This window comes from Anas acuta, chromosome 25 (genome assembly GCF_963932015.1).
Source record: "Anas acuta chromosome 25, bAnaAcu1.1, whole genome shotgun sequence".
In the NCBI taxonomy this organism is placed as follows: domain Eukaryota; kingdom Metazoa; phylum Chordata; class Aves; order Anseriformes; family Anatidae; genus Anas; species Anas acuta.
The window spans coordinates 5,300,475-5,319,836 of NC_089003.1; the positions used below are offsets into that span (position 1 = coordinate 5,300,475).

At 39.5% G+C, this 19,362-nt stretch overlaps 1 protein-coding gene across 2 annotated transcripts; it reads right to left on the reverse strand.

Moving 5' to 3' along the window:
* Window positions 1–15,639, reverse strand: GOSR2 (golgi SNAP receptor complex member 2). Of its 2 annotated transcripts, XM_068660905.1 has the most exons (6): window positions 15,483–15,639; window positions 13,243–13,307; window positions 10,237–10,345; window positions 8,987–9,119; window positions 5,944–6,084; window positions 1–3,244 (listed from the first exon to the last, which is right to left on the reverse strand). In XM_068660905.1, the coding sequence occupies exons 1-6, from the start codon at window positions 15,509–15,511 to the stop codon at window positions 3,083–3,085; spliced, it is 639 nt and encodes a 212-aa protein (XP_068517006.1). In that variant the 5' UTR covers window positions 15,512–15,639; the 3' UTR covers window positions 1–3,082. The 2 variants fall into 2 exon arrangements, with proteins under 2 accessions (XP_068517006.1, XP_068517007.1); XM_068660906.1 differs by lacking the exon at window positions 5,944–6,084.
* Between the last annotated feature and the right edge of the window lie 3,723 nt (window positions 15,640–19,362).

Genomic DNA, 19,362 nt, shown 5'->3' on the forward strand with positions numbered 1-19,362 from the left:
TTCTGGTTGAAAAAATCTTTATTTACATAACACAACAGATGAATCACATCATGTCCCACCCTTGTCCCCTTATATATAAAATACTGGTTAAAAGTGTGTCTTTTTTTTTTCCAGAGACTAGTTAGTTTTCACAGCGCCCTCTCATGAGAGCACTCCATTCAACAGCTGGAACACTTGCTGTTCCACAGAAGTTCACAGGTGAACAGCTCCACTGAAAGAAGCAGTCTTAAGAAAGAAAACTTCAGAGACAGCAGCTGCAGCAGCAACATGTGACAAGCCACCAGGGTTTCAGCTCTGTCATTCCATGGTAGCAGGGACGTTGATCATTGATCCTACCTGTACTTTTACTGTGCCACACTAATGACAGAAGTTTTGAGGGTTTTACATTAGCCATCTGAAATGACACAGGTGCTCTTGTAAGTCATTTTGGACTTAATATCTAGTACAAATTTGTTTGAAGTTACACATCATCAAATCCAGTCATCTAAGTGCTTCCCTTCGAGCCCACATCCCAACTCCAGATAATGAATAGCAAGGACATTGCATACAACAGGGAAATTAGCCTACACAAGGAAGACTCTAAAAGGACAAAAATAAGTGGACAGAGAAACGTAAATAAAAATGTTAGTCTAGTCCCAAAACAGAGAAAATCCAGTTCCATTAATTTTATTTTATGGCTCATACCACAAGCTGAAAAGAAGAAAACAGACTGACTAGCGTCCTTACCTTGGTATAAGACGATTCCTGCTACACCAAGTCACAACTATATAAACTTTAAACAATAAAGTTGTAAAATCAAGGTAGAGTTGGATCAGGACAGAAGATTTGCCAGGGATCTTCACAAGGTGCCTAACTGATCTAATAGAAAGTGTTTTAACAAGTGCATTCTGTGCTAAAATTTATCATGATAAATTTCAGATTTAAAATAAATTCAAGGTAAATTTAGATTAAAGATACAGTAAGACATATGATCTCTCATAACCAACTTTCTGATTCCTTAGTCCTTGTGGCTGACATGCAAAGTGATTCTGCACATGGTCTGCTAACATGTTTTCTTGAGAAAGTGCAGCAGATTGAGGAAAACAAAGAGCTTTAAATACCTGGGAAACATCAAACACATTAAGAACAAAACAGCCAGCTGGAAGGTGTGCAGCACATAGGATATTCAACAACCGCTGACACTTTTCCACTTTCTCCTGCTGAACCCCCTGACAGGATTGTCTAGGCACTGACAGCATCTTGGCCTCTTCCACTGTTGTGTCTGCAGGGCAGCAGCTAGTGCTCTGACTACTGACATTTTACTTGCCCTGGATTCCAAATACAAAGCTGACTGTACAGTGACAGCTGATCAAACTGGGGAGTCTCATTCTGGGCTTTAAAGTTATGCCACATCACGTGGATCAGTCAATACTTTAAACATGCAAATGTAAACAAGCACTGCTGAAGCCTGTTTAAATTGCCCATATTAGCTGAAATTGAAGAAATGGTATTAGTAACCGAAAAAAAAAGTCTGCAACAAGCTATGTAGTTATAAAAACAAAACATATTGGAGCAAAGAAATGCAGAATTTGTAAACTGTTACTAATTAAAAGACCCATAACCATTCCAGAGAGAAAAAAAAAAAAAGAAAAAAAACAAACACCCAACAGAATGCCACATTATCTGAACATGACACTGTCAGATATTTGGAAATGCTCCTGACTTCTACACAAAATGAGAATGTATATGAAGGCTGACTGAAATGGATAATGTTTGAAATGGAAGGCTGTTTGAAACTTCATGATGGCCATTCCAACAGAATTCCCACAATCTTCAGGGAAATGTGTACCATAGGAGGCATTTCTTAACTGTGTATGTTTAAATGTGGATAAATATCTACAGCGAAGAAGATATAAAATCTAAGCTATCATCTCTGTGAGATGATTTGTATGAGAATGTCCTTCACAGTAAATTCACAGGTAGAGAGAATAATGCAAATACCCTTCTCAAGGACAAGGGACACGTTTACCATCCCAAGGCACTAAGTTAAGGGAACTCTTCCTCTTCTGATGATCACACTGCTATTTTTGAATTTGAAAAAAAAAAAAAAAAAAAAAAAAAAAGAGCACATTCCAGCTCTATAAACACAAATATCACGAGTTTCAGTTTGAACACCGCAAGAACATGCCTGCTTCACTGAATTCAAAAATACCAGCTATGGATCAGAAAACCCCAACCAACCACCTCAGATAATGAATACAATTCACTATAACACGATGTGCACTAGCACCAAAAATGCTCCCAATTTTTTGGAGGTTGAATTTGGTATTGGGTGCAGTGATCTCTGATCTGCACTCACTGATCTACACCTGACTGGAAGTAGGGAGGAGTACAGCATTCAGCTTCCAATGGGAAGCAGCAGGACATAAAAAGATACCAAAACTTATTTCAGATAAGATGAGAAGCATTTCAGTCTAAACTGAAGATTGCTGGGTAAAACCATATGAGTATACAAAAAAGTAGCAGAGGTTATGACCATGCTTTTAGAGTTAAGACCCTTCCCCACAAGTCCTTCTCCCTCCAAGCAGAAGAGTACATTTGCGAATGGGAACCCTTCACTTCCTCTTTTTGCACAATCTGTAGGAGCGTGCCCACAGACACTGCAGAATTCTCCACAGTGGCATTTTTTCAAAAGGAAATACACTCACCAGGGTCATTTCTAGCTATCACAGGAAAGGCTCACTTCATCTTATGTTCTGCCTTTATATCCTGTTCTCCCCTATCTACCCAACACTCCTGACTTGCTAACAGCTGGGCAAAAATTTCACTTCTGCCTCCTACTTAACAAGATTCTTAAACTTACTGACAATAAGATGAGAGTAGTAATGGCTAAGGATATTTTTATAGGGTCATTTTAAACTACAGTGTCCCCAAAGAAATTTGTTCCCCTATGTGCTTTCCACATGACGTGTCTGAGTGTGACTTGTAAACTCTGAAGTTCGCAGGAGGGGCTCATCCAAAGCAGCACTCAGAGGAAAGTACATTTTGGAGGACAGTCCATCTTGCTCCAAAAGACGATATCCTCTGGCAATAGCATAGTAGCTCATGTCAGATACTGCACGACGAGAAACATTATTACACAAGTCAAAATCATTCCCCCAATCATAAAGTATTTATCTTGAAAGGCTCGTTTCTCAATCAGCCGCATTACAGTATTGGATAAGCCCAACATGTTGGCAACATCCAGGATCTTCTTGTGAGTACCCTAAGAATAAAAAGACAGCAAAGAAACAATTAACTCCATGGTACACTTCTTATTCTACAGAATATTTTATCATGGGTGGCAAGTGATGAATTTTGATCCCTCAGTAAACAAAAGAACTTTCTCTAAGTTCTACAACATCTTTGCCATATTGTTCCTACAATTTAAGAGATAGCCATGGAACCCTGGAAATAAGTGGATTATTAGACTAATTCACACACAAGAACAAGAAGGAGGTAAAGGTACAAAGCAATGTGTCCAGACTGAAACACCACAGACAGCACCTCAGAGAAATGAACTCCCTATGGTGGAATTAAGTTCTTCTGTTCCATTTCCAGACATACAGTCTAATAAGAGCTTGAAGCTCCAGACAACCTTTATCGCAGAACTTCCCTCCTACTGCTCTGAAGTACAGTTAATACCAAGAAGAGGTTCAAAAGAAGGTCCAGAAACTTGTAGTGTCTGTGGTCAAGTTTAATGAAAAGGCTGTAACAGTGTAAATGCAATTTCAAGAAATTCTTCAGGATAAAAGCGGAAAAGAGCCTGCTGGCTGGTATGCTGCAGGCCCATATCTGTTTTGTTTCACTGCCGACACAGCTGGTACTAAGAATGTCTGTGGATCCTACCAGTTACCGTATCACCACTACTGTGTGTACCCAGTCACTACTGCAGTGATCGTTGCCTTATTTCAAGGCAACTGTCAAAGGAAACCGCATGAAACACAGGCTCATAGATGCACTATGGGCACTGTTCAGAGATTGGTATCATCCTGTCTGGGAGGAAGTTAGAAACCTCATGGCTGCAGAGTCCCAACGGTACAGGTAGATGAAAAGCACCATTCTAGATAAGCTAGACAAACAAGTGACATACAGATGTGCATTCAGAGATGCTGCACTCAGCACCACAGCTCAGCCCAGCTCACAGCATGCAATTATCTGACGCATACCTCAGAGAGACACTGGGCAGGACCAACTTCCATCATACGCTGCAAGAAGATGGGTGCTGCCAGAAAGAATCCTTATCACCATGGTGAGGATAAATGGACCTAGTCTTTCAAACTGACTTCCAGGTCCCAACTCTTAACAGAAAACCCTGCTTCAGAAGGCTGTGAGACTTCAGAGAAGTTACTTTTTCAAGAGAGCGTTCAAAACCCTGAATCCTCTCCTGGCACTAATGTTCCATCCTTCCCCACCCTTTTTTTCCATGTCTGCTTCATGAAAAGGTTAACAGAACCTCTCTTTGTTTCCACTAGTCCTATGGCTAGACCACTCAGCTACAACCTATCTCAGGAATGAATGCTTAACAACCACAGTAAGTTTTTCTACTGACTGCCTTTGTATAAGAAGAAATATATATTCACCAGGTCAGTGAACAAGTAATCTTAGCCTTAGCTATCCTTCATCTCAGAGAAGAAAGACCTGGACTTCAAACTCTGCTGTAATGCATCAGTGTAACACTCAGGTGATGAGTCCTTGCATCCATGAGTATTAAGTAGAAAAGGGGTTACATTTATAATTACCGTTATACCCTGCAGTGTTTTGAGAACACCAGCTAGCCTGGACATCTGTAATCAAGAAAGGAAGTACCCAGCCTGTAAACAGCAATGGACATTACGATTAAAGGAAACACCTTGCAATGCTGCCTTGTGAAGACACCTGTCCCTGGTAACCCTTACGAAATGTGTACCATAGGTACTAAAATTTGTTCCAGCAAAATGTCTATGCACTTTCAGGGCAAGATGTGTATGTGTCTACAGTTCAGCTATCTGTATGTAAGCTGGCTAGACTGCCTTTTAAGCCAGTGGTACATTAGTCTACACAATCCATGGAATATGAGGTGTGATTCATCTGACTACATGTAGGGATTTATGAGTATCTGTATAGAAATTTAGCAATTAAAAATGCCTAAATGCTCCCAAAGCAGCAAAATCACAAAACAGGTAGCAATAGTTAACCCCAATTTAAGATGAGCACAACAGAGATAGGAATTTCCCTTTTCAAAGATCTAGCTTTCCCATCCCAAACATACACTTCTTATTAAAAAGCTCAACTTAATAGCATGGTTTAGTGGTGGACTTTAGTACTAGGTTAAAGGTTTGGACTAGATGATCTTGGAGGTCTTTTCCAACTTCAATGATTCTATGATTCTCTTTTTGTACCTTTGAATTCAACTCAAAATTTCACACCAGTTAAACAGTCTTTAAATTAAAAGACAAACATTTGTTATCTTTAACAGTAATTTGGGAAGATATATATTGTTTAGATACTTTAGACTTAAGTATTACCTCCATTACTGAACTTAAACATAAGTACTTTATGTGAGCATTGTGGTTGCTCTCAGTGATATTTACCTGTACCAATGTCTTATCTGTGAGCTAGCCATTGTTTTTCTTCCAAACGAAGAAAGCAAACGAATCAAAAAAAAAAAAAACAAAAAACACAGAACAGAACAAAATAAAACACAACATTTAGCACTCCAGATACTGACTACTGTGCAGACGAAGACTGCTAGCCTACCAGGACATAAAAAAAAAAAAAAAAAAAGCTTAAATATGTTCCTAGTAAAATGACAAAATATAAAGATTTTAGGCTTAGCTAAATCAGAGTTTAGGCCTTTACCATACTTATTTATTTCTTCTACTTAGCCTGGTCATCTTAAATGCAGAAATGTGGGGTCTTTTTGGTAAAAAATGATGCCCCCACCTTTAATGTCACTCTCTGGTCCCTCAGCCCCTGAAGGATGTTGGTCCCACTGCCAATAAGATCATCCATGCCACGATGGGCATTCTGCAGGGATTCATTAAACTGTAATGTTTCGTCGATCGGTATGGTGGTGTCAGAGTCCTGTAGGGGAAATGCAGGGTCTTGGTTACCTTGCCTACTCACTCATACTCATAGATCCAGAAAGAGAACAGACAGAAACAAACACCCCTTGACAGGACTTGTGGGATTATGTTTTGTTGTTGTTGTTGTTGTTGTTTATTTTTAATAGGGATGTTAAAACAATATTAATTTGAGTGAACAAAGTAATGTAGAGAAGCCTATAGGAAGCAAGTCAAAAGGCAGAGTTGATTAGCTATTCAACTGCAATTAGATTTCAGGAGATAAAAGATCAGATTAAAAACTGAGAATTTTCATAATCTCTTAATGACATAGGTAGGAAAGAGTATTACAGTAGAAAAGATCAAAAGTATCAGAAAGGATTAAACAAGGAAGTCATGTGATCACTGTAAGCAAAAGATTTTTGAAAGACAATAGCACATTTATAATGACAAAAGGCTTGCAAAACACATGTCTGGGAGATGACATTCTATAAACTTGTATTAACAACAATGTGCAAATTTCTGACAGGGAGGGCAAACAGACATATGAACCTAGTTCCCTGAAAGTCTCACTCACTCACCACCCAAGGACTTATCTAATGATATTTTTTTTTAAATCCAGAAAAGATGCATTAGTGCAACTAGAAACTATACATTTTGAAATGGAAGTAACTGGGTAAAATTCTCTAACCTGGGTCACATAAGGGGTCAGAGGATGTCATGACTTTTCAAAAGGTTTCCAGTTTCATCTTCTCTGACACTACTCCACTGAGAGAGTCAAGGTAATAGTTCACAACTCCCACATTGTTTTGCAAACAGTAATCATTATATTGGTTAGAGCTAAGTGTGGAAACACTGGCTTACCTGCTTCCATGTACTCAGAGTGGCAAGAACTACTAAAATGCATAATTCATATATTGGGCAGAAGGTGCTTAATACCTGTCAGCTGTAGGTTACTTGCATGTAACAATATCAAATTTGCCCTGAGTAGTCTCTGGTGATTATTGTAGAAAAATTTTTAATACAGGAATCACATGTACAATCCACTGTTGGGTGTCTGACTGCCTAGATGGATATTCTGCTTACGTAGTGTGAAAGAATGAAGAATGAAGAATAAAGGACAGAGCTATTCCCAGTTAGATGGTCAAAGGTACTGGATGAAGAAGGCTATCGACGGTGTACACAACTCTTTGATCAAAAGTCAATAGAGCACAAAGGTTGAAAAAATTATCTTGTCTTACAGGAATGTGCAGAGCAACAGCACTTGCATCTGAATGGCTATTCTTTCAGATATTTATTAAACTTCAAATCAGAAGGGATTCTGTTTCCTATGCAAGGAATTTGCAGTTGATTTTCTTTTATACACAAGGCAGCAAGAAAACTATCAAAGTAGATCTTTGCTCATAGAAATGCAGAATGTGTTGGAAGGGACCTTAAAGATCACTTAGTTCCAACCCCCTGCCATGGGCAGGGAGAACCTTCCTCTAGACCAGGTTGTTCAAAGCCCCATCCAACCTGGCCTTCTACCCCCTCGGAGGGACACTAGATGGCAGCATATTTTTCATTTCCTATAAGTGGTTTTCTCCAGAATTCTTCAAGGTAAGGCTTTGAAGACAACATTTATCTTCGAATTAAACAAAACGTTCAGAACACTGTTACAGCTTTCAAGAGCTGTTATGTACAGTACTATTATTTATTCAGAATGCTTACACACTCACCTGACATTCCTGTTTAATAAAATAGGGTAGTATATAAATAGCTATGTAAACCTCGAACCTAAACAGGTAGGCCAGTAACTCACAAATACACCATTTGCCTATTAAAAGGAAAATATACTTTAGAAGTTATGTTTTTGTAATAAGTTAAGAAAAAAAATACAAAATAATCACACAACTTAATTACATCTGGAGATACCTTTCAACATGTTCAGGAACAAAAAATAGTTTGCCATGTATTTTGTGTTTGCAAGACTGCTACTCCTCTTCAAAACTGTTCTATTTACTCATGCATTTTCTTCCTGGACAAGCTTTCCTACAGGAAAATTTCTTCCCATTTGCAGAACACCACAGCTTTTGAAAGCAAATCAGGTTTCAAGTTCCAGTGTTCATTTCAAGACTTGTTTATAATTTTGAAATAGCCAACAAATGCAAGAGATCAGTTATGTTGGGCTTTGAGTAGTGCAGTGAACTTCCAAAATCTCAAGAAAATATAGCCATTCACACTGCATTTTTTCTTGTCCTAACAGTGAAAGTCAGCACAGAAAGCAAACAGTAAGATAAAAAACACATGCTTTTAAGTCACAGAAAAGCATAGAATGAAAGCAAACCTACATTATTCAGAGCAAAATTTATCTGGGAATTTGCCGGGGGAGACATCAGTGGAAGAACTCAGACCGATCAAGAACAGGTTGAAACACATACCTGTCATTAAAAACTTTTGAATCATTTATAGTTAAAATGGACGTTTTTTTTCCCAGCTACACAATTTATATTTGGACAAATGAAAACTTGCTGGCATTTACTAACAGCAGCATGCATAAAAGCCACTGATAAACATAAGCATTTTCCAGACATTTTTCAAGTCCTGGGATTTGACAAAGACTTTTGACACAAATCCAATTAAAATGTATTCTTTGTTACCTACCTCATTCAACTTTTTGAAACTGCTATATAAAGTCAGGTAGAGCTGCACTGGATAAAATTGGAGCAGCAATCTCAGGTCTTTCACTACTGCCTCTTTTTTGACCAAGTTTTCCTCATGAAAGAGTTGTACTTTTTCAACATGTATTATTACTCTTTTTTATCTTTAATCCACTTGAACCATCACACAGCAGCAAACTAATAGTCAAGCCTAGGTCTTGCCTGAAACTTCACTGAACGGTTAAGGCAACTAAAACTGAGAAATCTAAAATAAAGAATATTTACATTAGTAGTGAATGTACGTGCTAGTAACTCTTCTCGCTGTCGTTCCTGCTGCTCCCGGATGTAACGGCGATGTTGAAAGTTCCTCAGAGCTGTCTGCAGATGCTGAACATCATACTTCAGCTGGTCAACTCGGCTAGACAGGATCAACAACAGGAAGATATTCCCAGGGATAAAATACCAATCTTTTGTGGTCTTTTTAATGAACAATGGAGCATTATAAATTAACAGCAACAAATACAAAGAATGATGGATTCTACTCATCTAAAAGATAAAGGACATTCAATGTTACGCTTACATTCCATACTTAGATCGTCTGTGCCTCATTTTACTAGTAAACAGGTGATTATTTAATTGCTAGCTAAAGATAGAATGTGAAACAGAATTCTTGAGCTATCTTGTACATCCCACCCCATGACAAGTCTCTTCAGAGAGATTACATATATATATTCTTCATTTAACATAGATTTGAAAAGACAGTAGGATTTGAACAGTTTCTACTTTATGACCTATTCACGCAAAACATTAGGTTTTCAAGTTTCATTAATTAACATCACGTTCTTAAGGCTGAGTTTCTACAAAATGTACCTAAAAGCCAATTGGCAATAGAGGAAACGTCTGCATTAGGGTAAAATAAATCAAGTCCATAACTCTACTGTTTCTGATTAAATGTTCAGTTAACTACAAGGAAAGCATAGATGACTGTTTCAGATGGTGACCTTCATAATATAGGTGACATGAAATCCACCCAATCTAAGGCAGCATTGGGACTAAAAATTAATAGCAGAGTCACAGAACAATTTAGAATGGAAAGTGCTCTGATGGTCTCTGGTCCAAGCTGCTCAACTAGTGTTAATTTTTGAAACCTTATATTAGTCACCAATAGCTAGGAAAAGTTTTCAGAAAAAATGACACCTACTGAAGTAATTTTACTCCTTACCTCCACAAATACCATTAAAAGCAAAATAATTTCAACTCAGTATGTCATTTAAGCATCAAAGTGTTATATTTTGCTAAGCAGCAAAGTACTTATCTCAGAACAGAGCCATGAATCCAGCTCAATCGCCAGTCTGCAGGTAAATGCAGGAAAATGATTTTGCATCTGTGCCTCATTTCTGTTACAGTTGAGCATAGAGATTTCAGTTGTAATGTGAAAAGGTTCAACTCAAATGAAAAGGAAAAGGGCTACAATAAATTTAATGAAAATAACTATAAAGACTACACCATTATCAAAGCAAAGAAAGTGAACTTACAGTTTAGCATTTTGTCGCTTATTGGGAGGTTCTTTACTGGACAAGATTTCCAGACGTTCCAAGTTGCTGAATATATTGTCTATTCTTGCTTGAATCTCATTTTCTACTACTGCAAGGAAACAAAAATATATTCTAATTTGAATTAAAGAACTGCAAATTGAGTGAAGGCAAAAGTACAACAGCATTCAAACCAGTATTTAAAACTGAAAGACACAAATTCTTGCTGGATGGAAACAAACAAACGAAAAAATCAGATGAACTAAGAACTCTACAAATCATTAAGAGACACTTCTTTAACTGGCTAGTTTGAGACTCTTGCCTTTTTCACCCTCCTCTGAGAAGGGAACAGGGAAAGCCTTTGCTCCTTCAAGACTCATGAACTTCTTTCCCTGTCTCGTCTATATAATAGGACTTAAAAGTTCCACATTGCCCTCTACAGCCCCTTCCTGTTTTCTCAGGTCTTGCTCATAAAAGCTAATAGCCAAGATGATTCTTGGCAATCCTAACTTCTGAAAACTGTTAACAAAGAATTCCATTATCCACACCTATAGCATGGGAGCTTGACAAAGCAACCAAAAGAAGAGTTGATAGGAACTGGCAGACTAGACAAACAGCTTGGAAAAGCATGCTCATGGTTGGGGAGCCCTTACAGGTGGGAAAACAAGACATATAACATCTGCCTCCGTGATCATCTACTTTGCTATTGCTTCTGATAATGTGTGCATAGAAATAGCAGAGAGACGAGATCAAAATGCAAACTCAAATACTTTTACTTTGGTAAGGTGAGAAGCACATACAACTGGGAAAAAAAAGGATTCATATGCTTTCAGTTACTGTTATTGTACAGCAAAGCCTGGTATAAGTCACTAACCCCTTCTTCATTCTTCAACCACATATTCTAACTGTGACAATTCAGCATTTCACAGCTTGAACTGCACAGGGAGACCTTTAATCATCTGTCATTATTGTGCTTAAAGAAAGTGAGCTTGCAAGGCTGAAGGTATGCACCCTCCAGAGCACATCCATAGACTGATTATTAGAGGACACTGAAGAACCATCATGACTGTGCAGTCATGAAGATAACCCTGAAGCCAACTCCTGGACTACCATGGTCAGTCTTAGAATAATCAACAAACCTTAACAGTCACAACTTGTTCTTAGTTTGCATTTAGACAAAATCTTAAGAGATATTGTTTATTCCTATTTTTTCTAGACTGAAGAGATATACAGTAAAGCATTAGTAATCAACTATTTCCTCCAAAGTACCTCAAGACTTTCCAGAAAATTCCATTTAGCAGTACCCAAAAAGGAAATGGCACATAAAACCCCTTTTCTTTACAATTTGATTTCACACAATCAAAGAATAGCCAACTTTAAATAAATATTGTTTATTTAAATAAATAAACACAGATCAATCACATCATCCTAATTCATTTCTCCATCATTTCGTACAGCTAAACTTCACAGAAGACCAGCCAGAACAGCAGATAGACAATTACATCAGCATTAGCTAGTCCAAACAACAGTGTTACTTTCTTGGTCATCTTATGTTTTTTTCTGAGCAAGAAGGGGTTATTTGCCCAAAGCTGGAAAAAAAAGCTGCAACTGAAACTTTGATTTCCTGACTCTTTTTCCTGACCTTCAGACTAAAGATAGCTCCTTTTCCCATAAATTCTTGACTACACAATAACATCTAGAGCACATACCTGTGCTTTTATATATAAAATAGTATGCTCATTTATTGACTATATAAGATGGTACATAATCCCATCTCTCGCTTCAAGTAGCAGAAGCAAGACAGCAAGTTATGCTAATTTTCAAGGGGCTCCAAAATCACATTTAACGAACTACAGTCAAGGAAGTCATCTGGCATTGTACTAGATGCAGGTATCACAGTACAGTACAGGTGGCAACGACCATCATAGAAAATAGAACCAGTAGACAAGTTGTTGTTTTTTGATAGGAAAAGTTATCACAGCCTTTTCTAGTCATGCTACATGAATATAGTTAGGGTAACAGAAGTCAGTCGACCTGTGGGTAAATGTATCTAGTATGGCTTCACTTCAAAAGTTTTTGATCATGCCCGTTAGCAACTAGTTTTACATGAATTCAGACTTCAAATGTGTATCCAAAATACATTTGCCAATTCTGCACTAGGGTGAAAAATCTTGCCACAATAAATCATATTATTTTATGACAGTCATTTTATTAACACAAGGTTATAGTCCAAACTTACTGAGGCAATTTCAGACCTAGTTGTTCCACATATTTCTCATAAGCAAATGGAATTACAGGTTCTCTGGACCTGATGCAAGTCTCTACAGGACTCTCATGCAAGCAGGAGCCATTAGAATCATCCTGCTTAAATTCTTGCACATCAAACGACAGTATTTTCCCCAGAAACTGGACTAAGAATCTTTTTGGGAAGTTTGCCAATTATTGGATGCTTAAGGAACAGTGTTAACAATAGGACAGATACCAAGTGACATTTCTCAACTTCTCAGCTTCTAACAAACTAGCTTGGTGATGTCTGAATTTGCAATTCTGTCCACATCTATGTGTTATATTATACCTCCATATGTGCATCAATTTGATTTGTTTAATCCGTTTATAACACATGTCTCCACGGCACACTCTGACAATGCATCAAAATCTAACAGCACCAAAGAATATCTGATATTCCCAGTTCAAGATACTTGTAGAAGCATTTACAGCAAACACCACTTCTCAATTCAAGAGCTACCTCCCACAGGAAGCTGACTGGCAGTAAATTTTTGTTCTGTCTTTTCCACTCTGTCCTACAAAATATCACCTTAATCAAGTCAAATGGTAAAATAATTTTAATGCATTCCACATCAGCATTTCATCTCACCTGCTGATCATAGTAACTGAAAAGCCAAATTAGTTCAAGTAATGATTGTAAATATAATGATAAAGCATACGAGGTTGAAGGTTCAGGTTACATCAGTATTGGAGTGGGACTTTTCCCTCTAATTACCTACTTACAGTGTACTGACTGTTTGTCTGAAGTTTCCAGACGTCCCATGTAAGATTGGACTTCGTGGACTTGTCTATCAAAAGACAAATAAAGAAAAATAAGTCAGTTAACATCCATAAAATGAAAAACAATTTTTCAATATCTTAATCTTCAGCTTCTCTTAAAAGTACCTTTCAGAACATAATAAGAATCAGATACATGGTATTCAGTGCAGACAGCCCATCACTAAACATCTAAAAAAAAACACTAATCTTCAGTTTGAAGACAGCTGTGCTTTCAATTAATATGCATCTACAAAGTAACTTTCAGTGTTAAAATAAAAATCAAGGTGAAACTAATTTTTTTCTTCCTTCGGTGACTTTCAATCCAGTTCTAGCTCCCTTCTTGTATTGTAACCTGAATTGAGGTTCTCTCTCATGTCACACACCTGGCATGCTCAATGTCATTTAAGATCTACCTACCCCAAGACAACCATGGAGGTATCAGATTCACAATAGGAACTCATAAATAATAAGTATAACAGAGAGAAGATCTGATTGGTAGAAGAGCTGGTACAAAGAAGAGCTGGTACAAAGGAGACCTTAATAACAGGTCTGCAGTGAAAGACTACCTAAATACTCCACTAAATACTCCACACCTTTATGGCACTGCAGAAATAGGTAGTACGCATCTTCAGTGCAAACTTTGTCACCTCCTTCTCACAAACAAAATAACAGTACAGACAAAGGATCAGGGAAGGACTATAAAGATTATGAAAAGTACTAAACAGCTTTAATACAATGGAGTTGTTCAGTCTGGACTGCAGATAATAGCAGTGAGACACTGTTGAGCATAAATGCCGCAGGGGAAGGTGAAGAAGGAATGACTTTCAGCATCTCATACAATACATGAATCACAGAGGCATTGAATTTAAGTAGAAGCTTAAAATAGAAGAGAAGAAATTCCTGACATTGCAGAAGCAGTGACAGAACAAAAACCAAAATAAATAAAAACACATTGATAGCTGTTAAATTCAAGAAAAAAAAAAAAAGCCTCAGATTTCTGGGAGGCCAGGACAATATTCAGTGAAAACATTCACTCATAAGTTACTTTTTTATTATTATTATTATTATTAACACTGTGACACTAAACAGGTAACTCCAACTTTTACAGTACTTATGATATGTTCAACTAATTAGAGAACCAATTCAATATCCAGTATCTTGCACCCCATCCTTGTTTGATGTTTTTTTTTTTTTTCAACCAGTTTGTCTAGGATGCCTCAGACATCTTGAGACTCACACTGCTTTTAAAATGCCTGTTTAGAAATCCATGTGTAGGAACAAAATCAGATCACTGGCAACCGTATTAGAAAAAGACACTTCATATTTACCAGGATTTTTCTAATGGAGGAAAATATAGTAGGTCTGGGAAAAGGTGGGAAGAGAGTTTTCAAATTGAGATTACCTTCAGACTGACAATAAACTACAATAAAAAGCAGAGCTCAAGAGCTCCAATCAGAGCAAGGCAATATGGAAACTGGAAAAGGCAAAACCATTCTCCTTATCAACAACAGTTATATCATGGGCTTGCATTTCTGGATGAACAGCAGGATTGCCAGCTCTTCCCTATCACATTATTTAATAAAACCCATTAACAAAAATACCAGGGTGGAATATTTGGATTAACTCCCTCCTTTAGCCTCTTTCCCATGAGTTATTTCCACTACACTGGCAGGTTTTCTGCCTTACTTGTGGTTTGCATTTTTCCCACCACTTAAACCTCACCAGACTACATTCATCTCCAAAACCATTTTGTATCTCACTGACACGTTTCCTGAGAGGGTTTAAATGCTGCCCCCGGCCATCATCAAAGCCCACTGCCATAAAAACCCTAGCAAACGAGCGTGCCTTCAATTCACACGCATGTAGTAAAACAGAATCACTTTTATTTTCAGTGAGCACCTGTAATCCCACACTTTAAAACCTGAAGCCAGGAACCTGAAGCCTTGACTCGGGCCTGACGTGGCTAAAGGCACAGCGGGACTTCGGACCCGCTCAGCCTGGAGGACCCGGGTTGGCTTCGCCCTGCGACCGAGAAACGGCCCAGCTCCCCTCAGCCCCTCTGGGGGGGGGGGTCCCGGCCGCTACCGCCCCCTCCTCCCCGCCGCCATCCAGGCGGCCTCGGCTGCTCCCACAACGCGGCCCGGCCCCCGCCCCACAGCAGCGGGGCCACCACGGGCGCCCGCCGCAGCGCCGCACGCACGAACTTGTTGGTCTGGTGGTAGAGAGCCTCCATGGCACGGCTCGGCACGGCTCAGCCCGCCCGGGCACGGCTCGGCTCGGCTCGGCACAGCCCGGCCCGCTCCGCTCCGCCGCCCACGTCGCATCCGGCTCCGCCACCCTCGGCTTCCGCCGGCCGTGGCCCTGTCAGGAGCCCGAGCTGCCGCCAGGGGGAGCCGCGAGCCCGCGGCCCCGGGCCGAGGACAGGGACAGGGACAGGGAACGGGACAGGGACCGGACCCCAGCGCCGTGCCCCGGGGCCCGCGGCCGCCCTCCCTGTCCCCGCACGGCCCCAGCACCGCTCCGCCGGCCCAGCCCGGCTTTCCCCTTCGTTACTCGCCTGCAGCAGCCTCGTCACCCCATCCCTATCCCCCCGGGTGCTTCGCCAGTCGTCTCCGATAAACCCTTCCCTCACCCGTTCCCCGATGCTGTTCCGAGGCTGCCGCCTCCCCTCAGGCTTTGGCTTCCAGCCATGCTCACCAGAATGAGCAGGAGTCGGGTGGAAAGCCCTGTCCCCCTCCTCCTTCACCTTGCGTGGGGCCCGGGGCCACCTTCCTCGCATCAGGGTGGCTGCCCAGGAGCTGTCTCTGCATGGGGCACGTCATTGTCCCAGGTGTGTAGAGGCCATTTGGTGTTGCTCCTGCCCTTCACCTTCCTCCCTGGAGCTGCCCTCCTGCCCAGCGCCCTGTCTCTCCCCCCACATGCCGGTCTCTTCCATTGCTGCTCTTCTACTGTCTACCACTACTATTCTGTCTACTTCCTGATAGAATCACAGAATTGTCTAAGTTGGAAGAGACCTCAAGATCATCGAGTCCAACCTCTCACCTAACACAACAAGTCCTCCACTAAACCATATCACTAAGTTCAACATCTAAACATCTTTTAAAGACCTCCAGGGATGGTGACTCCACCACTTCCCTGGGCAGCCCATTCCAATGCCTCAGGATCCCACCTTCCACCATTAAGTCTCCTGCGAGCCCGGCTGTGCTGGATGAATTGTATCTGTACTTAATGCCTCAGTGTATTTTTTGCCCACGAATTTATCCACATGGTTGTCTTTTGTCACATGAACTGCTTTCACTAAATCTCTAGAAGTCTAGGCGATCAGTTCAAACGGAAATGCAAAAAAGCAGATACCTATGAGAAAGTAAGATGAATCCTGCATGTAGGCATCCTTTCTAAAATAGCTGTTCCAGCTCCTTGATCATAATGACCATCTTCTCACAACCTTTTCTAGCTGTATAGCTGTCCTAGCCAGTCTTGTGTTCTATTTTCAGTAATTTCTTATTTCCAGTATTCTGCTTGTTTCGGGGACTTCTACATGTAGCACTGATCAGACATTTTCATAGATCTACTTACTCTGACTCCAAATACTTGTTCATGAGTGGTCATGGACAGCTCAGGACTGCCATTGTGCAAATAGGTTTGTTTTCTTGGGAATCCCATTTTTCCACACACACTCAGACACACTAAATACCTTGCACTGTGTTATCAGCCATTAACTTTATAACACCAGTTTTCTCCACAGGTTTTTGCAGGGCTGGCAGTTTAGTCCCTGTTCTGGGGTTGTATGAAAAACTGAAAAACTGTTTTCGGTTATCTCATTTGTACATAATTTCTTAATTATTTTGACAAGATAATCAACCACAACCCCTTCTTATATGTGCTGGACTACAAAAACTGATGTACTTTTACAGTGGTAGCCTGCTGAGTCTCAAGAACTCCTTCAACCTTTTAACTTTATGGAATAAATAGTGGGAAGGTGTATTATCCAAAAAGGGTAGATAAGTAGGTTGATATGGGGCTGTTTGTCTTGGGCCTCAGAAGAGTAGAAATGCTGATACAAAAATTACTAAACTAAAGTTAGGACTATAATTTGCTATTGTCAGTGTACTTCAGTGGAAAATAATCCTTGTCCAGAAACACAACTTCATGCTAGTAAGACTGGGCTTGATTGGAAATCACAGAATCATAGAATGGCTGAGGTTGAAAGGGACCTCTGAAGATCATCTGGTCCAACCCCCTGCTGACAAGGATCACCTAAAGCACATTACACAGGATGACATCCAGGCGGGTTTTGAGTATCTCCAGAGAAGGAGACTCCACAACCTCTTCAATCAATCCCTCATTGAAAGATATTTTATAAAGCATTCAAATTAATAGCACAAGATCAGTAATTTAAAGATTAACAACATGCAGTATCAGTAAAATGTTAGTTTATTTGAGAACTGAATAGATGGCAAATCTCCAAAACCACTTTCAGGGGGATTCTGTTAAAAAAATTGAGATTTTTGAAGACTCAATTTTCATCCTGATAAGAATATGAAAGTCACAGATGATGAGTAGGAAGGAAACCTGTTATGGGTAAGCAGCTGTAGGGCAAGAGGAGGACTTCAAGCCACTTGAGCTTTAATTTAATTATATTTAATTAAATAATAATTTAATTATGCGGTTCAATGCTCTCCCGTTGAACTGGCACTAGTGAGATTCTAGAGTCTAGAAACATGGAGTAATTGAACACTCTAAAATCAGAACAAAACAAAAAGCTTGCTTTCAATGTAACTCTAAATTGCTTCACTTTGGATTCAGATGAACACCACTACCAGCACAAAGAAGGCAATGGATGTATGCAGCTTGAGGAAGGATTGCACAGCTGGAAGATTTCTGCCATGTCAGTAACTCATAATTTTAACTTCTTACCCAGTAATTAATCATCCATCTTTGGTTTTCCCTCTTCTGAGAGTCAAGAGATCTCAGCACTACTTGTATAAAGCAGCAAAACAGTTTACCTAACAGAAGTAGGCCCTGCCCTCACAGACCAGGCAAGTAGGGTAGTCAGCTCTACTCTACTATTTCTTCTGTCTCTTAACTTCGTCTTTTTATGTTAGTTCCTGAGGCTATTAAATCTCCCTGATGGTGGGCTAATGCTACACTTTTCTGGATTTATGCTACATCTCATTTGTGGCATGGCAAGAAACCTGCTGTATCACAAGGAATAATGTGGTAAATTGGGTCCATCTGAATAAAATGTTCTGATACAGTTGAATACAAAGTTTTAAATCTAGGATCATAATCAGTCCTCAGAACCTCAGCCCTATTCTTTGCTTTGTTGTTGTTGTTTTGTTTTGTTTTGCTTTTTCACTTAGGCAAAGCCTAAATATCTTTATGGCAAAAATTCAAGATACTTAAGGAAGAAAATGTTGGAGGAAAAATCAAAAGATTTTAAGAGGGGAGAAGCTTAAGATGCATCCCTTGTATCTCAAATGATGCATGAAACTTTCTTGGACCATCCTGTTCTGCCATGCAGCCAGCCAGGTGTTTGGCAAAAGATTAACCCCTGGATTTCTAATAGTAACTCAAGCCACAGAAATAACGTCAGTCTAAGAATAAAGTGTATCCATAAAAACATTAACTACAGCAGTAACACATTCAGTTCTTGTTCTTTGCTCTCTTTTATCTGAGTCATTATAAGCTGTTTTCAAACACTGTATGCAAATAGAAACCTTGAATGAAAGTAGATGCTGGGACTTCCCTGCTGGCCAAGACTTTGAGAAGTATCACAGGAGTTTTGATGAAGTGGCAAGTACTGAAATGCTTTTGAATGAATTTCTGTTCTTTTCTGAAGAATCTGATTTTTGCCAGAAAAAAAAAAAAAAAAAAAAAAAAAAAAAAAAAAAAAAAAAACAACAACATGCTGCAATCAAACGTTTATTCTTGTTATACTTCAAGTCCTTCCAGGAGGAGTCCTTCAGCAAATTGGCTCATTTAGACACAACAGCCAGAAGCATGGAGAGTAAAAAAAGGGTTTTGTTCAAGGAAAGCCTCTGTATTGTAAACAGGATAAAAGGGGGTGGAAAGAGTCACTTA